General features: G+C 51.9%; 7 protein-coding genes across 7 annotated transcripts; 4 read left to right on the top strand and 3 right to left on the bottom strand.

Moving 5' to 3' along the window:
- Nucleotides 1–865: 865 nt before the first annotated feature.
- Nucleotides 866–2,358, top strand: Z517_05561 (formate dehydrogenase; the record flags this gene model as incomplete). Its single annotated transcript, XM_013430888.1, has 4 exons — nucleotides 866–1,033; nucleotides 1,131–1,306; nucleotides 1,382–1,926; nucleotides 2,012–2,358. 4 exons carry the CDS (start codon nucleotides 866–868, stop codon nucleotides 2,356–2,358), a joined length of 1,236 nt encoding a protein of 411 aa, XP_013286342.1.
- Nucleotides 2,359–2,842: 484 nt separating this feature from the next.
- On the top strand, nucleotides 2,843–5,631 carry Z517_05560 (uncharacterized protein; the record flags this gene model as incomplete). The annotated part of the gene is made up of 3 exons (XM_013430887.1): nucleotides 2,843–3,285; nucleotides 3,341–5,561; nucleotides 5,608–5,631. The coding sequence occupies 3 exons, from the start codon at nucleotides 2,843–2,845 to the stop codon at nucleotides 5,629–5,631; spliced, it is 2,688 nt and encodes an 895-aa protein (XP_013286341.1).
- A 463-nt stretch (nucleotides 5,632–6,094) lies between these two features.
- Nucleotides 6,095–7,402, bottom strand: Z517_05559 (uncharacterized protein; the record flags this gene model as incomplete). The annotated part of the gene is made up of 1 exon (XM_013430886.1): nucleotides 6,095–7,402. One exon carries the CDS (start codon nucleotides 7,400–7,402, stop codon nucleotides 6,095–6,097), a length of 1,308 nt encoding a protein of 435 aa, XP_013286340.1.
- A 1,498-nt stretch (nucleotides 7,403–8,900) lies between these two features.
- Nucleotides 8,901–9,968, bottom strand: Z517_05558 (uncharacterized protein; the record flags this gene model as incomplete). The annotated part of the gene is made up of 2 exons (XM_013430885.1): nucleotides 8,901–8,923; nucleotides 8,972–9,968. The coding sequence occupies 2 exons, from the start codon at nucleotides 9,966–9,968 to the stop codon at nucleotides 8,901–8,903; spliced, it is 1,020 nt and encodes a 339-aa protein (XP_013286339.1).
- A 2,091-nt stretch (nucleotides 9,969–12,059) lies between these two features.
- On the top strand, nucleotides 12,060–13,974 carry Z517_05557 (uncharacterized protein; the record flags this gene model as incomplete). The annotated part of the gene is made up of 3 exons (XM_013430884.1): nucleotides 12,060–12,911; nucleotides 12,982–13,405; nucleotides 13,484–13,974. The coding sequence occupies 3 exons, from the start codon at nucleotides 12,060–12,062 to the stop codon at nucleotides 13,972–13,974; spliced, it is 1,767 nt and encodes a 588-aa protein (XP_013286338.1).
- An 819-nt stretch (nucleotides 13,975–14,793) lies between these two features.
- Nucleotides 14,794–17,154, bottom strand: Z517_05556 (uncharacterized protein; the record flags this gene model as incomplete). Its single annotated transcript, XM_013430883.1, has 1 exon — nucleotides 14,794–17,154. One exon carries the CDS (start codon nucleotides 17,152–17,154, stop codon nucleotides 14,794–14,796), a length of 2,361 nt encoding a protein of 786 aa, XP_013286337.1.
- Nucleotides 17,155–17,512: 358 nt separating this feature from the next.
- On the top strand, nucleotides 17,513–18,567 carry Z517_05555 (uncharacterized protein; the record flags this gene model as incomplete). The annotated part of the gene is made up of 3 exons (XM_013430882.1): nucleotides 17,513–18,044; nucleotides 18,097–18,458; nucleotides 18,523–18,567. 3 exons carry the CDS (start codon nucleotides 17,513–17,515, stop codon nucleotides 18,565–18,567), a joined length of 939 nt encoding a protein of 312 aa, XP_013286336.1.
- Between the last annotated feature and the right edge of the window lie 199 nt (nucleotides 18,568–18,766).

The following is an 18,766-nucleotide window of genomic DNA, read 5'->3' as shown; positions in this document are numbered from 1 at the left end:
GACAAAGCTCCTCAGTGGTCTGAAAGTGCAAAGGGATGAACTTTGAGCAATTAAACCCATACCTATGTTAGCTAACAATTGTACTCCCTCAGGTCAGGTATTGGCTCCTCCTGGCCGCGATGGTTCTGGGGATGCGAGGATGTGAGGATGTGGAGGAAGTTGACGCGGGGCGAAAATAACGTGGAGAAGGTATCTTGGCGTGATCCACAAATCCCAGAGTCTGGCCAATCGGTGCTATCGGCATGATCGGCAATATCGGCACTCTAGCCATGCCTATTGGTCAGTATTCCGTGGGTGCCCGTTCTATCCTTCTCCCAGTCTCACGTTCAACCACCTCAGCAACATTTCGCATGCCGGTTGATCTTTTATCACCCTCTACCGGTACAAAGATGAGTTGCAGGGAGTCTCCAAGTCCAAATGAGTATATTATTCCTGTTCGGGCGGTAAGCGAATCGTGTGACAACAAGTCAGAGGCTGTACTGTCATGTTTTGGCCATTCCAAAGTAGGACATTCTGAGCGAGGAGTTGACCTCACACATCTCGCTATGTCCTACATGCTCAGGGCTCCTACGGCATCTCGGGTTACAATTCATCCCATAGCGTTTCGACGTCTTGAGCGATCTGGAACCTGGCCGAACTTCAGAACAAGGTCCCAAAATGTCATTGCTCCACCGAGTTGAAGGTCAATGCAGCCTTGTCCGTGTTTTCACCGAGTTGTGCCATTAAAGACAACACCGTCTGCTGTTGGTTGAGGGATGGCATTCCATTTCTTGTCCATCACGTCTGGAAAGCTCCTCCCCTTCTTTCGTGAACGACATCTTCTGTACTGTCGTTGAGAAAACTGTGTCGCGCCACTGGGGCCACCATGGAAATGCTTCGAACCGCAGCAGTCAGAACCGGATTCTCAGGACCTTCAACCTTGTGTGCTCAGGCGGGCCCAAGGCTGTTGCGTCAAAAGCCAGGCCTATCATCAATCAGATCTTTTTCCGCGTCAGCCAACCGCAACGTGAAGATTCTGTCTGTTTTATATGATGTAAGCTCTCCTCCACTCCCTCCCTATTCATGGTGTTACAACTTCCAGAAGGAGCCCCTTGACATTCACGTGGACGTGACGATACTGACAGCCCCAGGGAGGTGAACATGCCAAACAGCAACCACGACTGCTAGGGACGACCGAGAATGAGTTGGGTCTCAGGAAATGGCTTGAAAACCAGGGCCATACTCTCATTACCACCTCTGACAAGGAGGGCCCGAACTCGGTTTTTGAAAGAGAGCTCCCAGATGCAGAGATCCTGATCACCACCCCGTATGTGGAGCCTCAAGGTCACGACATTGACTCTCCCGGTACCCCCACCCTGTGCTAATTCACGGGCTAACTTAGATTCCACCCGGCCTACCTCAACGCCGACCGATTAAAGAAGGCCAAAAAGCTCAAACTAGCCGTAACTGCTGGTGTCGGATCAGACCACATCGACCTTAATGCCGCGAATAAGACCAACGGCGGTATCACCGTCGCAGAGGTTACAGGCTCCAACGTGGTCTCGGTCGCCGAGCATGTGGTGATGACTATGCTCGGCCTGGTCCGGAACTGGATTCCAGCACACGAACAGATCGAACGGGGTGAATGGAATGTTGCCCAGGTCGCACGGAATGAGTATGACCTGGAAGGTAAGGTGGTGGGCACAGTTGGGATCGGGAGGATTGGCCAACGTGTCCTACGTCGGTTGAAACCATTCGATTGCAAGGAGCTCCTCTACTACGATTACCAGCCCCTCAACCCTGATGTGGAAGCTGAAATTGGCTGCCGAAGAGTGGAGAGTCTAGAGGACATGGTGGCCCAGTGCGACATTGTCACCATCAACTGCCCGCTACACGAGAAGACTTACGGCCTCTTCAACAAAGAGCTGATCTCGAAGATGAAGAAAGGTAGGGATCGGCTGTTTCTCTGCATCTCTGCACTCTTGTGCCTCATCCTCAAGAGATTTTGAACTACGTTACTGACATGCCCCAGGCTCATGGATCGTCAACACTGCCCGCGGCGCAATCGTGGTGGCCGATGACATCGCGGCTGCTCTGAAGTCCGGCCACCTGAACGGATACGGCGGCGACGTCTGGTTCCCCCAGCCCGCGCCACGAGACCACCCGCTTCGCTATGCAAAGAATCCCCTCGGAGGAGGTAACGGCATGGTTCCCCATATGTCGGGAAGCTCGCTGGACGCCCAGAAGCGCTATGCCGACGGGGTCAAGAGGATTCTCCAGAGCTACCTGAGTGGGACGCATGATTACGAACCGGCAGATCTGATTGTCTACCAGGGAGACTACGCCACACGGTCGTATGGTCAGAGGAAGAAGAATTGATCATGTACATAAGGAGGAGTTGGGTTGACGGCTGTGAAGGTTGTTGCCATATACAGTTTTTCAATTCTACCCCCAGTCATGGGAGAAAAGCCTTTTGATTTTGAACCTGAATGTCTTTCTAGTCGGTGGGATGTTTTATGTCATGCAGCGATGGCTGATGTCCACGTCGTCTTCTCTCTCTTGCCTTGAACAGCCCAATGAAAAGGTCAGTTGATGCTTCATCTCCATGCCGATTGGTCCACGTTTCCAGGACAAATGCCCAAGGCTAACGAGGCAGACGAGGTTGAGGGCATTATTGAGGCTGAGGCTGGACGTGGGCTGTGCAGGTGCAGGCCAAATCGCAGGTGGAGGGGAATTTGACCTTTAGCATCACGCCTTCTTTCTTGCCCACCTGGAGTCATCCTTCTTCTCTATCTTCATCTTGATCCCTTCATCATCATCATCATCCTTCTCGACCTGTTGCTCCTCCGGTCGCTCTTTCGGTATGGTCCTTGATCCACTCTCCGCCATCGGCCTGGCCGCAAATATCGTGCAATTCATCGATTTCAGCCGGCGGCTCATCTCAGATGCGAAGGAGATATATCATTCAACAAACGGAGTAACAGCCGAAAATATTGAGCTCCAGGACGTCGCCGAGAGCCTCTCACGTCTCAGCTCAACGCTGTTGAATCCTCTGGATCACTCACAGGCAGCTGTTTCCCAGACCGAGGCGGAGATTGTCAAGATCGCGGCCGCTTCACGTGTTGTTGGAGATGAGCTCCTAGCAGCCATCCAAAGCCTCACCGCCGGTGACGGCTCGCACAAGAAATGGCGAAGCTTTCTCCAGGCCCTCAAGACGCTTTGGAAAAAGGACAAGATTGCCAAACTAAGAAAGCGGCTCGAGGATGCGCGCAGCAACTTGTCCGTTCACGTACTCTCATACATAAGGTAAGCCTCGGTCTTCTCAGTTCTATCTCTCTTTCCGAATGCTGAGCATCGTCAGTGTGCGTCAAGGACAGGCTCTTCAATCCTTGGAAGATGCTCGAACGCAGTATCTCGAGATCGACTCAATGAGCCTACAGAGACTTAATCCCATGCTTGAATCGCTCCGCAACCTCGTACAAAGTACGCAGGACATCACAGGCGAGCATTTGACTCGCATTGATCAAAGGCTGCGCAGCTCGGATCACGAAGCAGAAAGTTTGCGGAAGGGAGCGACCATCTTGAAAAGTCTGATATTCGAGCGGATGGCTGCGAGGTATTCTGCCATTGCTGAAGCGCACAAGGACACATTCAAATGGATCTTTGAGCCCTCTCGGTGGGCGTCTTCCGATCCACGTTCCGGCATAAGATTCCACGAATGGTTAACCCATGGTGAAGGTATCTACTGGGTCTCAGGCAAACCCGGTAGTGGCAAGAGCACTTTGATGAAGTATCTTTACGATTGCTCGGAGACGCTGCAACGCCTTGAAGCCTGGGCTGACGGCAGCCGTCTCGTTACCGCCGGATTCTTCTTCTGGATCTCCGGGAGCGACATGCAAAAGTCTCAAGTCGGTCTACTTCGACAGGTCTTGTTCGACATACTCAAAACGTTTCCCGAATGGATCCCAATCATCTGTCTAGAAAGATGGGCCACATCTCGACATGGTTTTCAAGCCGAATGGACCATGCTAGAGCTCAACGAAGCTTTCAGGAGACTGAGCCGCCTGGGCACACGCTATGGGAACCCTTCAAAACTCTGCATTTTCGTTGACGGTCTAGACGAATATGACGGCGATCCATTGGATATCATAAAAACAATACAGAACATCGCTCGAATCGACAATGTCAAAGTTTGTGTTTCTAGCAGGCCGTGGAACTGCTTTGAAGATGTCTTTGGCCAGCATCCTCGGAACAAATTATACCTGCAAGACCTTACAAAAAACGACATCGCCCTTTACGCGAGAGAAAAGCTGGACGAAGTAGCAAACTTTTCAATGATGACAACAGAAGTCGCCCAGATCGAGAGGCTGATATCGGAAATTGTGTCGCGCGCCCAAGGAGTTTTCCTCTGGGTCTACCTCGTCACACGATCTCTCAGGTACGGCCTTATCAACGGCGATTCTCTGGCTCTGCTGTACGAGAGGGTGTTGGAGATGCCGAGTGACCTTGAGGAATTTTTCGAGAAAATGATCGAATCAGTAGATAAGGTGTATCGCAGGAGAATGGCACACACTTTCCGTGTTGCCCTTGCAACAAGCAGCTCTCTTCGACTACTTCTTTATTCATGTATTGACGAAGGGGACGAGTTTCTCAAATGGAGTTCCGAGACGAATGGTCTAGCATCAGTCCAAGTTGACGAGAAGATCCAGGCGGCAGAAGAAACAATGAGACGAAAACTCAATGGCCGTTACAGAGGACTACTGGAATCTACCGAATCCTCCCGCGAACCAGGAGTCAAGCGTGTCGACTTCCTTCATCGGACCGTCCGCGATTTCCTGGTGACAAAGCAAATGCAGTATCTGCTTGCTTCTTACTCGGCACAAAACTTCAATGCGTATCTGTGCATATGCGAAGCGTTCATTCGACAAGGCGAGAATTTCCCAGGCAGTCTGAGCCCCCGTGAGTGGAACAACTTCATTAAATGTGCCTCAGCAGCAGAGGACGAATTGGGCACTCCAAGCACACCATTACTCGACAGAATGAACGATCTTTGTCACTTATGCAGCCCGACGGATAAAGATAGCCTGGAGCCTGGTGACAGTAAGGACAGATCGTTTCTGTTCAGAACCATTGAATTTGGTTTCGTTCCTTATGTTAAAGATCGACTTCAAAGACAACCGGATCTATTTTTAGGCCAATGCATAGAACTTTTATGGACGGTAATCGAGATAACCTTCATTACCACGCGACCTAAAGACCAGGAGGCTAGGTTCGAGATGGCTCAACTCCTGCTTGAGAACGGTGTCGATCCAAACGGCGTGGTAAACGGCAAGCCAATGCTGCATAACCTTCTTGACCTTGCTTCCGTGGACAGAGAAGGACTGGATTTATTGAATGAACACTATTTTCGGATGCTCATACTGTTGCTCAAGCACGGGGCAATATTTCGACTAGACCTCGTGGATGAAGGTTGTGGAGTGGGCGGGCTGATAATGCGCATGCCCTACGCGGAACAACATCTGGGGTTGGTGCAGGAGATATTTCGTCTTTTGCTTGACAGAGGACTTGATCCTAATCTCATGGTAAATAACTCGAAGCACAGCGTATGGGCCCAATTGCTCTCTACAGCTTACGGGCATGGACCCGACTTGACTGAATACTGGGGGGAAATGGTATATATGTTTGTGCAACGAGGAGCTGATCCCTATCTTGTCCAAACATACCGACATGATGGCGATCTATCTGGCGATCTATCTGTGTCGGAAGCTGTGTGTAAAAGATTTGGACACAACACCGAGGTGTATCGAAAAATTGAAGCTGCCTTGGAGGGTTCGACGCGGCAGAGGAGCATGTCAACAGTACAGCACAGGTGTCCGAGGAGAAGGGAGAAACATACACGCGTGGTGGACCATCATGATTCCCGGCGAACAGATGGCGACGCTGGAAATCTTACGGGTTCCTCATGGTTCACAAAGGTACTGGCATGGCAACGAGGTAAAGAACTCGACTGGAAATGGCTCAGTTTGGTTGGCGAGAGGGTGAAACGTTCTTGACACATCTCTACAGATCAACAGCGATGCTGGGTCATTTGTTGGTGGATCAATCCGCTCGTTACTCAGATTCTGAATCTGACCTCAAGGACACTCAGCACGCTTCCGTGTGGCTTGTTCACACGTACAATGTCCAATCCAGGATCGGCCTCGTTGACTATCGCGTTCCATTGCGCGAGGTCTCTCTCGCCACCGCCCATGGCTTGCATCATGAAGAGGTCTCTCATCCGACTTATGCCTTTCTCTCGCTGTCCGACTCCCGCGTCACTGGGACTCGCCAGCACGACGCTCATGATCACGATTCTTGATCTGCCTCTGTCCATGGCCGGTAGAAGCGTCCGCAGGACCTTGGCGGCGTCGGCATCAGACCAGTTCTGCAGGCACTGTCGGATGAAGAAAACATCCGCGCCCTGACAGCTGGCTGGCTGTGGCTGGAAGAAGTCGTGTGCTTCGAACACGACTCGATCTCCCAGGTCTGCCGGAACTGGTGGTCTCTGCGATAAAACTTGGGGGAGATCCTGCACTACAAACTTCAGATGAGGAAAAGCCCGTGCAATGGCGATGCTGACATGGCCTGTCGAGCCGCCCATGTCGACGATCTTTGCCCCCTGAGGGAGGGAGCCCCAACTATAGCCACTGACTGTATGTCGAATATGGGACTCCTCGGCGGCGACGATGGTCTTCATGTGCGCAGCCTGTTGCTTTGCCAGAGTGGGGTTTGACATGATATACTTGAAAAACGGCATGCCGGTGTTCATGGCGATATTGAACGCCGTCTTGGGTTTCGCCCCGGGACCAAGTTTGAGATTGGCTTCGGTCATCTCGGGCATTCTGCTCACAATCGCGTGCCCCGTCTCACTCATGAAGAGGAAAGTGTCGTGCACGGGGGACGAGGAACTAAGATCCCGAGAAGTGGGCGTGTGTCCGATCCGACCTTGAACGGGCTCCTGGAAAAAGCCTGCCGTCATCGCCATGCGGGAGATGCGCATGAGTTCGCCCTGAGGCACATGGGCGGTGGCGGCCAAGGTTTCATAGGAAACGGTCCCAGAGGGGGGGACGTGTGTCGCAACGTCGAAGCGACAGATCCACCGAATCGCCGCCATCTGCTGCGTGTACAGGGTCATTTGTTGCTGAACGTCCGTGGCGGACATGACCAGCTGTTGTATCAGCATGGTGGATTCGAGCAGCGACGCTTTTGCCGCATTGATTTCGGGGGGTGCGCTGAGCGGGATGTCAAAGGAGCCAGGCTGTCCATCACCGACTTGGCTGTTTGTCTGGGATTCACTCAGGAACCTGGCGATTTGCGCCGCCGCAGTCTGTGTCCTCTGCGCCAGGTTTTCAAGGAGACCGACCTCGTTATCCGAAGACGCCATCACGGCATGAACAGATTGTGTGCTAGAAAGACACGAGAACTCACGACTCACGATGGATAAGGCGTTGACCAGGACACGGGGGATTGAGTGATTGATTACCTTGACTAAAATACAAATCGTCCACAGAGCCTCAGCCGTTCAGGCGTCCGCAATAGTCACCGCTTTCTTCTTGACCGCCCCAACGCTGCTGCTGCTGTTGTTGTTGCTGCTGACTCAGCCCTGCTTGTATGTATGTATGTGTGTATCTTCCCTCGCTGGTCCCCGAAGGAAGGATGTATGTAGAAAGATACTCCGTAATAGCTTGGGGGCTGGGTTTCATCCGGTACATTGGCGATCTTAACAAATGGCCCCCCCCTTTTTTTGGTTTCGTGTCGCGCGTCGGGCACCTCTTTCGGTTGAGAGGGAGCTGCAAAGGATAAGCACTATTAATAAGTAATAGTGCATTTTTGTGTGTTGGTATGGTAATTATCCTGATAGGACCCCTCTTTCTCTGGACATGTCATTGTCAATTTGTTATATCATACCATATCATATCATATCATGCCAGATACCTACGTCGTACGTTACTCGTACCTACAGTACATAGCTCGCTGGGTAGTCGAAGGAGTCAAGAGTCAGTTCCCCGAAGAGACAAAACGCCTGAGTGAGTGAGTGAGGAGGACTGTGGGATGATTTGTCCCTCTGTCAAAGGTATTATTTTGTTCCATGTTCCTGACGTGACAGGGGTTGATTTTAAAGCCAAACTTTGCGTTGCTGTATTGGTGTTACATATCCCGAATGGGGATTAATTAATAATTATTATTCGAGGCCTGAAAAAGGGGGCTAATAGTGACACCCTGGCTGTATTAACTCCGTTTCGCGTATAGTTGGCTGAGTGGATTCTCCGTTCGGGGTTGATCCTAATTATGTACTTCCTTCCTGGGTAGGCACGTAGGTGGGCACGTAGGTACATAGGTATGTGGGTATCACGATATTATAATCAAATAGTAACCTGTACTTTGGCGGCCGCCATACTACCTAGCCTCAAGGGGGTACATTATTTTGTTGATGTCGAGATGACGAGGTGTCGAATGTTCAAGGGCGGAGACTTTTATACCTCAAGGACCTCTACGCCGAGGACGAGGTATGTATTGATTGTCTTTATCGCCATTGTTAAAGGAAACGCGGCTTGTTGCGGGATACAGGTAGACCTAGCAAACGAGAGTACGTAGAGACAAGGCTGCCCGCTCTTTTTTTTTTTTTTTTTTTTTTTTTTTTTTTTTTTTTTTGCGCCCTTCTGGCCCGTGCAGTGCATGTCAAGGAGAAGAGAGAGCTCGATGTGACTGCACATGGAACAGAGTACTGCCTGCCTCTAGCGACCCGCAAAGAAGTCTCTGCTAATCCAAGTCCAACAGATGGTAAAACCTCATGAAATCCCCATTTCGTGTATTGGGGTCTACCCCAGGTCCCGAGCGCTTTTTTTATAGATCTGCTCTTGCTCTCGCCTGAACTTCGCGTCTTACGCGGATAGAAGATACAGTCCTGGTCGCTGTTAGCTCCGAAGCTGATGAAACCCACAATACCACTCACCGTATTGAGTTTCGGGATGCCGCCACCCCTCTACCACCGTCAGACCGGCACCATGCCAAAGTCGTTGTCGATCCTCGTCGTCATATTTGTGGCTCGCGACAACAAAGATCTTTTCACCGGCCTTTAGACAACGTTCCTCAAACCAGATATCCTTCCGAGGTACCAGGTATTGTTCGTGTCGGCCAATGGTTTCGTTCCACTGGCCGTGACGGTCCCACTCACTCTGATGGAAGATGTCCTTCCCCAGGATCCGGTTCGCGTATTCCAATGCGTTTTTGATAAATTGGTCGTTCCGGGATTCTGCATCGTTGTAGGCAGACCACACCTGTTCGCCTTTTTTGCAACCGTCCACACCGATGATCATCAGAGCCTCACTACGGGTTGCGCCGTTGACGCAATGATCTATAGCTTTGGCAAACCCAGCGAAGAAGTCGGCTGCTTCAGCCCGGGTGAAGCTCCCGAGGGTCGAACCCAGAGAAAGCACAACTTTTGGCCTGGAAGCGATTTCTGGTTGCTGCAGCCACGTCAATCCATCGTCATAGGTGCCCAATAGTCCATGGCATCGGACGTGCTGGAAGGTACCTGGAGACACCTCTTGTAGAGTCCGTTCAAGCTCTGACCGTGACAGGTCTAGGGCGTAGTAGTCGACGGGCTTACTCATATCGTCTACCGCTTGCAGAAGAATCTTTGTCTTTCGAAGACACCCACTCCCCAGCTCGACAATAATGGCGCCAGACTCAATCCTCTGCGCTATCTGATGGCTGTGTTTTTTCAAGAGCTCAATCTCACAGTTCGTCAGGTAGTACTCGGTCGTGTAGGTAACGGCCTCGAAGAACTTCAACCCTTGTTCATCCCACAACAACAATGACGGGAGGCTCGGCGATTGGGCTTTCAATGATTCGGCAGTGTCTTTGAACAACTCGATCTTCTCGGCGTCTGACTGGATATCGATGATGTCGGCCGTCGACAGGTCTATGCGTTCGTCGTAGGACCCCATTGTAGAGAGCGACAATGGCTTCTGGGTGACCTGTCAAGGATCATTACAAAGTAAGTCAAACAAAGATCCAAGCAGTTGTATATGGAGTCTCGAAGGTGATGGCGCCATCTTCAGATAGGGGCATCTTGTTCCACCAACGAGATCCACGCATGACGGTGCCTGATACGCATGTGCAACTTGAGAGGAGTACCGCGGCATTCCCTGGGGCTTGTGTAACCACAACCTGCGATCACGACATGGGGATGCAATTTCATTGAACAGTCATCGGGTGACAAGCCAACCAGCTTGTGAGACGGTCGGACACATAACCAGTGGAATTGGAATCCGGAGGGAGCTGATCTGGCGGTACTTGGTGGCGCCGGAAGATTTGTCCATGGAATGCGCTGCGGGAGTTTGTTGCTCACCCGATGCCATGAAGACAGGTGGAAGGAGTCAACCATACTGCTCAGTAATTTGCCAGTAGTTTGGGAACAGGAGCAGAGATACTGTTCCCCCAATACCTCAGCAATGAAGGCTGGATCTCGATAGATTGACGTCGCTACGCGCTTCCAACTCGACGCGTCGCGTGTTCACGTGGCTAATTCACGAACCGATGACGTCAGCAGGGATTTGTCTGCGCCTCGACCTGGAGACTCGCAACCAACGATTCTATTGTGATCTTCACCAGTTCAACCCCTTTCCCGGCTACTTGCCACTGATGGCTGGGTCGGTCTGGGCACAAGCGCAGATACTTTCATGCCGGCTCGTTTCCATATCAGAAACAAGCAGCGAATCGGCGGAGCCTCTCCTCTGGCCGTATCACGCACGGTTACTCAAACCCCGTTCCTGAGCCAATGCCTCTCATGATACCAGACACGGAACATGTTGTCATAGTCAGGCACCTACATGTCTACTCCCGTAATTGTCACCAGTTCTTTTGTACCAAAATCCTATTCATGGCTGCTCGTCGCCGCCAGTCGGACGTTCCGCGAGACTTGCATTTCCAGCATGTTTCAGCCAATCTGCGTGTTTGTTTGCATGTCAAGAAATCAATCTACAAATGTAGAGCACTGGTTTCATACTGACTAAGAGAGTATAAAGACGAGCATCTGAGCTAACACGTTGATCATGGAGACGAAAAGTGACGCAGAAGGGAGAGAGCAATGGTAGGGAGGTAAGCATGTTTCGGGTGAGAGGTTCCAAGAGTTGCGATGCCTTTCGACGTCTTTCGCCTAACGAGCTTGTCTGAGGGCGAGAAAGAATTTCCACAAGACATACCCGACGTTAAAGTGACTGTTGAAAGAGTGGCATGACAAGTTCGAGTTGTTGAGATTGTCAAGGCTCGGCGGAAATCTTGACAAGGCTGCGGATGAAAAAGGGGCAGTAAAGCAGGGGGGAACCAAACGAGACCCGGAATTGGGTTCTCGGGAGGGAGCTTTGAGTCAAGCAATGAAGATACTGCCGTTGAGCGATACACGGAGATCTCCGTGACTTTCGGGGGTAGTCAAGGGTACCTTCTAAATACCCCAAATACGAGGTACTGTGAGGGCATGGAAGCCGTAGGGAATGTATCGGAGTATCAGGGGACGAGAGGGAGGGTAGCGTGCCGAATGCCTTGGAAGCGTTAGAACATTTCCCTGTTGGGCGCCTGTGGGTTGCCGATTGCCGTCGGGCTGTTCTCCGCAGGCAACGAGGAGGAAGAATGATCTTCACACTTCATCCTTTATCCTTTATCCCTCACCTTCACTACCACCACGACATCTACCGTACCCCATTCCGCCCTGTGACCCCCTCGATGCCGTCCCCGCTGTCGATCCATCTCTCTCTGTTATCGTCCCACGCTACTGGCCCATCAACCCTGTCGTCGACACGTCATTGTGCGAGTCAATGTCACCAACGTCAATCATGTACCAAATACAGCAGGTCGCAATTCTTCCTCACTAAGTTGCTTCGCAATGCTTGCAATGCTTGACCAAAAGCTTCGACTTCGATTCCGACGCCCGGCCACCATATAGTGGGCTGTCCACCGCTCTCTCGGCTATCGCTGATGATGGTTCTTTCTGCTTCGTCCCTTCCCCAGCCCTTTCTCTCTGAACCGCGTTTCCCGCCAAAATGTCGGTGATGAAGGGAACGAATCGCCTTGTTGGTGGGTGGCTCATTGCCGCCATCACTTCAGTATGCTCGTCGGGCTTTCTCTTGTTTGGGTACGACCAGGGCGTCATGTCCGGCGTGGTGATATCCAAGTACTGGCTGGCACAAATGGATCATCCGAGCTCGCTCATGGTCGGCACCATGACGGCGCTATATGACGTGGGCGCCGTGTTTGGCGCCATCGGTGCCGCCTTTACGGGTGAACAGCTAGGCCGCAAGAGAACGCTACTGTTGGGTACTTCGGCGCTGATTGTCGGGACAATCCTCATGGCTAGCAGCTACGAACGGATTCAGTTCATGGTCTCGCGAATCTGCACGGGAATAGGCATTGGGTACATCACCTCCGTCACCCCTGTCTACCAGGCGGAAATCAGTGCTGCAGCTCAACGCGGCTGGCAAGTCTGCTGCCAGCTCTCCACCATGCTCGGTGGGCTGATGATTGCTTACTGGATCAACTACGGCTTCTTCTTTGTCCACAGTAGTGCGCAGTGGCGATTCCCACTTGCATTCCAGCTGGTCTTCGCCATCTACATCATGCTGGTCGCACCGTGGTTACCCGACACCCCGCGCTGGCTCATGCGACACCGCTCTCCAGAGGAAGGGCTCGCAGTGCTCGCGCGACTCAGGGGACGGGACGAAAAGGACCGGGTCGTACAGACGGAAAAGAACGAGATCATGGAAGCTATCGCCATCGAGGAGAGGGAAGAGGGCTCCTGGGCAGACCTGTTCCGCAGCAATGGCATTTCGGCCAACAAGCGATTCTATCTGGCGTTGGGGATCCAATTCATGCAGCAGATGTCGGGAATTAACATTGTAAGTGCGCTGCGCCCTCGGGAGGGGTTGATGATCTATTGCATAGCTGACAACACCTTTTCTCTGGCAGGTAACATACTACGCACCGACGCTCTTCTCCACGTCGTTGAACATGACCCAGGAAATGTCCATCCTCATGGGTTGTTTCCTGCAACTGTGGTACATCATCGCCTCGTTCCTCACCTGGTACACCATCGACCGCGTGGGGCGCCGGCTCCTCTTCATCTCCATGGCCTTGGGCATGTGCCTGGTTCTGGTGGCCGAAGCCATCGCCGTCAACCGCATCGAAGCCGCCAACTACCACAACACCTCCGCCGGCGTGGCTGCCGTGTTCTTTGTCTTTGCCTTTGAAGCGTGCTTCACGTGGGGCTGGATGGCCACCGTCTGGGTCTACCCGCCCGAGATCCTACCCCTGAAGATTCGAGCCAAAGGCGCCGCACTGGCCGCGGGCGCAGATTTCTTGGGCAACTTTCTCGTCGTCGAGGTCACGCCAGGTGAGTTTGAAAGGGAAAAGGAGACCTTGTATCCACCGTGGTTATCTATTCGTTTCACTGACTCTCCTTCTATTCCAGACGGCGTCAAGAATCTAGGCTGGAAATTCTACATCGTCTGGGCGGTGCTGAACCTGGCCAACGCCATCATCGTCTGGCTCTTCTACCCAGAGACAGGCGGCCAACCACTCGAAGCCATCGACACGCTCTTCGCGGACAAGGAGCGGCGCAGACGGGCCTCGACTTTGCACGAGGTCTACGACGATGACGGAGACGACGAAGCAGCCGCCATCGTTGACGCTACTGGTGCAGATCTCAAGAAAAGGGGCCTCCTGAGCAGGTTACAGTGGAGCATCGTGCGCAAAGCCGACAGGCAGGTCAAGGCGTATAAGCGCGCCAGTCGGCTTCGGAGGATTTCGGAGACAGAAACGGCGACGGCAGTTTCAGACACCACGACCGCGAGAGGAAGAGACGAGGACAACGAAGAAGGGCAAGAAGGTCGGAATGAACGAGCACGAGCACAAGGATGTAAAGTCCACGCGGACCAGCGAGAGGTAGTTGTCCAGAAGTGAAGACACCAAGCAAGACAACCGAGACACGGTCCGAGCATACTGTCCTGTACTGAGACATGTACAAGTAGAGCACTTTAGCGAAGCTATAGTTAGGCGTAGACCCTTCACAGTTCAAGACGGTATAGAAAAGGGGGAAAATAGAAGCAATGTCGTCCAACTCGGATCGAATCGATCCCAGCAACATCACATCCTTCCATCTTCCGCCTCTCTATTTCTCCCGTTCTCCCCTGCCTTACTCCATATTTCTATTCCATATCCGATACCCTCTCATCATCTGGTCCACCCAGAACGGGAGGGAGAGGGACAGGAAGGGTCCGTACAGGGTAAGAGACACACATATATACATACGTACAAAGAGCAGAAGGAGGTAGAAATTAGGTGAGAATAGAATGAAAATGATTGAGTTGATTGTGAGTATCATTGACTATGATTGTTCTCCTAATCAAAACAATACTAGTTATACATGTTTGTTCCTTTTTTTGTGCCTTTGGTATAGCCGTCCATATACCGAGTATACCGGAAATGCATATACATACACATACACATGTATAAAATGCTAGCCACCTCATCACCTGCTTTATGCAATTGTAAATGTAGAATCGAGTGGGGTATCGCCGTATCCACCAAATTTCACAAAATGCGCCGCCGTTTGTCCCCAAGGAGTTCAAACCTCCATCGTGTCTGTCATGTACAGTTCTTTTAGATCGTATCGTGTCGTGTCCTCCCTCAGATCGGTGGCTGGCCGTTTTCAGCTCGAGCTGGGATGGAGGAACAGTGCCAAATGGCGCCGCCAGTCAAGTCGTCATACGCCTCCAAACCTCAGGCTTTGGGTTGCACTTCCAGTTCCAAAGCCTCCCGGTTCTTACCTACAATGACTTTTGCAGTGTCGCCCGTCTTCAGTTCACCTCTTATGATCCTGTCTGCCAACTTTCGACCAATCTCGTGCTGTATTAGGCGATTGAGTGGACGGGCGCCGTAGCGAGGATCATAGCCTTTCTCACACAACCAGTCCTTGACCTCGGGTGACACGTCAAGGTTCATCCTGCGATCATCAAGGCGCCCTTGAAGTTCGCGGATCCGGATGTCCACAATATCTCGCAGGGCAGATTTGGATAGCTTGTTGAAGATGATGAATTCGTCGATCCGGTTGAGGAACTCGGGTGGGTAGGAGGCTTGCACAACCTCCATTACCCCCTTCTTTTGTTCGGGCGTCACAGCCTCCACATCGGCGCCGCTACCCATCAGAATCTCTGCACCAAGATTGCTGGTCAAGACAATCAGGGTGTTTCGGAAGTCGACTTTGTGGCCTTGACTGTCTGTGAGGAACCCTTCGTCGAGTACTTGCAGCAGCAAACTTGAAATGTCACGGTGGGCCTTTTCAAACTCGTCGAACAGGAGGACTGCATACGGCTTGCGTCGGACGGCCTCTGTCAGCTGCCCCGCATCCTCGTACCCCACGTAGCCTGCGGTGGCGCCAATGAGTCGCGAGACTGTGTGCTTCTCCTGGAATTCCGACATGTCAAATCGAACCACGGCGGTCTCTGTGCTGAAGAGGAAGTTTGCAATCTGTTTGCAGAGTTCTGTTTTCCCTACTCCGGTAGGGCCGAGGAACATGAAGCTTCCGAGCGGACGGTTTTCGCCATTAAGACCTGCTCGTTGCATGCGGACCGCATTGGCCACTGCAGTAAGCGCTTCGTCTTGGCCACGAACGTGCTCTCTCAGTTTGTCTTCCATCTTCACGAGCTTTTCGACCTCCCCAGCCATGAGTTTGTTGACTGGAATTCCTGTCGTCCGGCTGACGACGTTGGCGATATCATCGGCAGTTACCGAGTCATGAATGAGGGTCTCTCCGTTCTTCGTTGTCGAGGTAACTTCTTCGCCTTCCTTTGGCAGTTGGGATTCGAGTTTGGGGATGGTCGCATATTGAAGTTCACCAGCGCGAGCAAAGTTGCCAGCGCGTCTGGCTAGCTCCAGTTCCTGTCGAGCCCTTTCCAGTTCTTCCTTAGTTCGCTTGATGGCTTCGATTTCTGCTTTTTCGCGATCCCAAATCTCAGTCAGACGATCTACCTCTTTCTTCTTCTCTGCGAGTGTCTCCTCAAGCTTTTGTCGACGCTCCTTGGAGGCGATGTCGGTCTCCTTACGCAGAGACTCGAGCTCAATTTGAATGGTCATGATCTCGCGATCCAGCTTCTGGATGGCGTCAGGTTTGGACTCTTGTTGTAAGCGCAAAGCGGAGGCTGCTTCATCCACGAGATCGATAGCTTTGTCGGGGAGAAATCTATCAGTGATATACCGATTGCTGTACGTTGCGGCAGCAACAAGAGCACCATCTGTAATGCGTACGCCATGATGGACTTCGTAGCGATCTTTGATACCACGCAAGATGGAGATGGTGTCCTGGACTGAAGGCTCGCCAACTAGGATCGGTTGGAATCGGCGTGCGAGTGCCACATCCTTCTCGATTTGACGGTATTCATTGAGGGTGGTGGCACCACAGCATTGTAGTTCACCGCGTGACAAGGCCGGTTTTAAGAGGTTGCTCGCATCAATTGAGCCCTCAGCCTTTCCCAGACCGAGCAGGGTGTGCAATTCGTCGATAAAAAGGATGACCCCTCCATGTGCCTCTTGTACCTCTTTCAAGACCCTCTTCAACCTTTCCTCAAAGTCGCCTCTGAACTTTGCACCAGCTATCAATTGACCAAGGTCCAAAGAGATGACCCTCTTATTTTTGATGCTCTCGGGTACGTCTCCTCTTACTATCCTCTGTGCGAGACCTTCGAGGATTGCGGTCTTTCCGGTTCCAGCTGCGCCGATCAAGACAGGATTGTTTTTTGTCCGCCGTGACAGGATCTGTATTGTTCGGTGAATCTCTCCATCTCTTCCGATGACCGGGTCTAGCTTCCCGTCTTTTGCTCGGGCAGTCAGGTCAACCCCGTATTCTTCTAATGCAGGTTTCTCGGGTTCGCCTCCCATATTCATGCGATGAGTCCCGCCGGGTGGGTGAGGTCGGCCATTGGCGTAGGTGCGAACGAAGGTGGTAGCTGGGAGTACGGAGCGAGGAACTACCGCATAGCTGGTATTGGATAATATGGAGGGAGCAGCTCTTCGACGGAGTAAAGGTGACGGCAGTACTCGCGAAGGCACAGCTCGTCGAACGAGCGTCGACCTTGCGGCGTTCATGGTTGTCTTTATTGGATATGCAGTTTAGTAGTGTTATCTGTGATCAAGGACAGAAAGAAACATGTTGACCGCACTGCCAAAGAATAGAGTGGTAAATATTTTCCGGCCGAGCATGGCCTTGTCTTTCTGGAAGCCTCGAGCCACATCGAATGATTCCGCACCCACATACTTCCGAATGGGGAATAGTTCATCAGTCCCAGTCTATTCCATTCACGATCTAGCCTTGACCGCAGATAGCCGATATACATAGTCTATTATGATTGGCTTGAGCCGACTACTTGAGACTCGCCTTGCCTAACGTCCCGGCCTGAAAGCACCTACTTTGAATGCCCATCTCTCCACCGAATTGCCAAGGATCATGGCGACTACTTGTATTGACATCGACCCCATTGGCGATCTCGTCATCGAGATTGAGAATGAACGCCTCCGAACCTCGTCCAAAGTTCTCTCTCTCGCTTCTCCGGTGTTCGCTGCCATGCTCAGGCCAGGTTTCAGAGAAGGGACCGTCCGGAATACAGAGGATAACCTTCGCGTCGTCCCTCTGCCAGATGATGACCTCGATGCTTTCAAACTTGTCTGTAGAGTCATCCATTTTCAGCTCGATCAGATCCCACAAGAGCTGGAAATTGACTCCTTGGAGAAGCTGGCCCTGGTCTGTGACAAATACCAATGTACCGTTGCCCTGAGACACTGTGCGGCACTCTGGCTGCAGAGCCTTTCAGACACTTACGTCGCCGCTCAGCTGAATAGACAGCTGCTGGTTGCTTATCTTCTGGACCTGCCCACCGCATTTTCGGATATCTCGTGGAGGTTGATGCAGTCACAAGCCGGGCAATTTGACGTATTACCCGGTCTCACAGACCACCCCACCGTCCCTAGCTCTCTACTGGGTTGGTAGAAGCTGTAACGCACTTTACAATGCTGGAATGCTTACATGCGCAGATGTGCTCAATACCAGGAGAATCGAGATCAACCGCAAGATGGAGAAAATCATCATGCAACCCGTCTCGCGCCTCTTGAACTGTTCCTGTCGAGCTTCGTCCGAGGGAGTGACAAAGTATCTCTCTACCTTGCGAAAGGAAGCGATTGCACCCTACGAAGAAGGCTTCGAGCACCTGAGTCTACTCAAAGTCGTCGAGAAAGTCTCGAACCTGCCAAACAGCCTCGCGGGAGAGTCGTCTTGCACAAATGGCTCATATTCCCGCTGCGAACTCGCAACTTCTCGAGACGGTTCAATGAAGAGAAAGCTTACAAAGGACCTATCAACTCTGATGGATGCTGAGCCTGGTCTCTGTCTTGATTGTGTAAAGACTGGGCGCAGATCCAAGGTGGAGGGAACTTGTAGAGTGCAACACCGATCAAATCTAGTTGCAACTCATGGGTATCGAAAAGGGGGATCACGATGATAAGTGACGCCGAGAAGGTGAGAAATGACTTGACGACCGATATGAACATGGAAATGAACAACTTGACATAATCTCCCATACTTTTGCTCGATCCGTGGTTCAATCTGTACAGTGAAGTAAGTGGTGTTGCATGGTAGGTTGCGTCTTCGATTTCACTTCTCGAGCAGAATCTTTTCACATGAGTCTCACTCCTCCAGCATCTCGTC

The sequence above is a fragment of the Fonsecaea pedrosoi genome, assembly GCF_000835455.1.
Source record: "Fonsecaea pedrosoi CBS 271.37 unplaced genomic scaffold supercont1.3, whole genome shotgun sequence".
Taxonomy (NCBI): Eukaryota; Fungi; Ascomycota; class Eurotiomycetes; order Chaetothyriales; family Herpotrichiellaceae; genus Fonsecaea; species Fonsecaea pedrosoi.
The sequence above is the reverse complement of the archived record's forward strand: the minus strand, read 5'-3'. Positions and strand labels throughout refer to the sequence as shown.